Raw genomic sequence first — 2205 nt, forward strand, 5'->3', positions numbered from 1 at the left:
TGTTTAAATGACAGTTGGCATTTACAAAAGATGGGTGAGCTGGTTCTTTGAAGAGTTGGCTTGAAGCTCAGCTAGTTATCTTAACCCAAGATGACCTTCTTGAAACAGTTTAGTTCCCCTTTTTCTCCTCAACCAACCTCAAACCCCTACGGACCCACACAATGGATGAAATCCTTTCTCCATTGAAGTCAGTGATAGTTTTGCTGTTGACTTCAGTGGAACCAGAATTTCATCTAGTGGCTCATGCTGACCTTCCTAGATGTCAAATTTCCTTCATTCCAGGCAGTTTTACTGACTCTGTGTTCTGAACTGAAGCCTCAGCGCTTAACACTTTCATGTTCTGGGGTATGATACATCCCAAACTTCACCCTAGCAGTCTGTCTTTCAAGATGCAGTGGGGTCAGGTGAATGGGAGTTGGAGAGCTCTAAAGGAACTGGGATGGCACAGGCCTGAGAAGAAGAAGATTTCTATTGATTCAAATGAGTTTTTGAACCAGACAGTCCGAGCGTCTAATTCTGTGCTTATGTTTTCATTGCATGTGCCACAAGTATGTATCTGTTAGAGCAGTGTTTGCACTTAGCTGTTCCATATTTTGAATTTAAAAAAAAAAAAGAAAAGTCTTGCTATTATTGTTCAGTACTGATTTAATGTAGTCTGGTAAATAAGTCACCTTTTTAATTCTATAAAGTGTCTATAAACTGTTTTATGTAATATATTAAGCAAAAAAATGCATTTGCGATACCCTGTACATGTACCCTAAACCTTGCGGTGTTGGCACTGTGAATGTTTATCCGTGTGTAATTTTACAAACTTAAAACAAGAGTTCCAACCCGGAGAAGCCTGCTGAAGTGTCTGACCTCCACTGATTTATGAATGTTTGTAATATCAGACAACATAATCATCTTTTCAGCTAGATCTGTTTTTCGCACTCATTGTTCCAGGTAATCTAAATGCTCTGACATATCGTGAGGCAGCTTTAATTTTGTGGTTCACAGATATTTTTTGCTCTCTACTGGGAAAATATCTCTGAGGGCTTTAATTAAAATGTTTTATGAATAGTGTGGTCTCAGAACTTTGGTACAATGCATATGTATTTCATGATTAAAATACTTAAAGGCATGAAGAAGGATATAAGATGAAGCAGTTGAATTAAATTTTGATAATAGCCTCTTAGTCTTTCGTGGGAATATTGGTTTGTCTTTGAACTCAAGGCACTCTGTAGCAAGCAAATCTTTATGTAATATGGATATGTTATTAAACTAGCTGTTAAAAGTGCATTAAGTGAAATGTGAGGAATATCAATATTGATTTTATTTCAATGTACAAGTTTAGAACAAAATTTTCTTCTCCTCCATATTAGGATCCAGATACACGAACATGGCATCATTATGTCTATCAGCCTAAATACCTTGATCAGCAAAAATCAGAAGAACTTGATCGGGATAAAAAGTTAAAAGAAGACAGCCCTAGAAAAACACCTAACAAGGAAAGTTCCCTGCCTAACCTTCCTGTCTCATTAGCAAGCATTAAAGAGGAGCCTAAAGAGGTCAAGCGTTCTGATTCTCAATCAGTGGATGAGAGCAAGATAAAAAACGATGATCGAAAGACTCCTGTAAATTGGAAGGACTCTCGAGGTGCTAGAGTAGCAGTTTCCTCGCCAATGAGTCAGCACCAGTCATATATCCAGTACTTGCATGCTTATCCTTATCCACAGATGTATGATCCCAACCATCCAGCCTATCGAGCAGTCTCTCCAGTCCTAATGCACAGCTATCCTGGTATGTATTCTGAAATTTGCCTTGTGCACTTGTTAAGATTTGCACATTCAAAGTGTAGTAAAGCTTGAATTTTATTATTTCTGATAGTAGCTAGAGTAAATCAGAAGCTTTGTGGGTGACATTCGTATTGTTAGTGCTTCCACTTGGGAAAGTTCTATAGATTAAACCGATTTGACACAAAATGTTCCTTTTTTGAAATGTCACAGTTTCCAGCCAGAGTTTCCTCAACCTTTGACTGTCTGCTGTTGCTGTTAGACTGATGGATAGCTTATTGCCTATAAAAATATTCTAAGCACTTACCATCGAAACCATTTTAGTTATTACTTCTTTCACTTAAAGTGGACCCATAAATGTATGAAATGGCTATCAGCTCAACCCTCTTTATGATCTCCATTCCATAATAAGCCATCAGGATAAAGTAGATAT

At 37.6% G+C, this 2205-nt stretch overlaps 1 protein-coding gene across 1 annotated transcript in view; it reads left to right on the forward strand.

Moving 5' to 3' along the window:
* The window catches only part of ZNF608 (zinc finger protein 608), an 86826-nt gene that overhangs the window by 81906 nt on the left and 2715 nt on the right, over positions 1-2205 (forward strand). Inside the window, 1 exon segment of the mRNA XM_031557456.1 lies at positions 1362-1779. Within this exon segment, the coding sequence (XP_031413316.1) occupies positions 1362-1779 (418 nt within the window).

The sequence above is a fragment of the Meleagris gallopavo genome, chromosome Z (genome assembly GCF_000146605.3).
Source record: "Meleagris gallopavo isolate NT-WF06-2002-E0010 breed Aviagen turkey brand Nicholas breeding stock chromosome Z, Turkey_5.1, whole genome shotgun sequence".
Classification (NCBI taxonomy): Eukaryota; Metazoa; Chordata; class Aves; order Galliformes; family Phasianidae; genus Meleagris; species Meleagris gallopavo.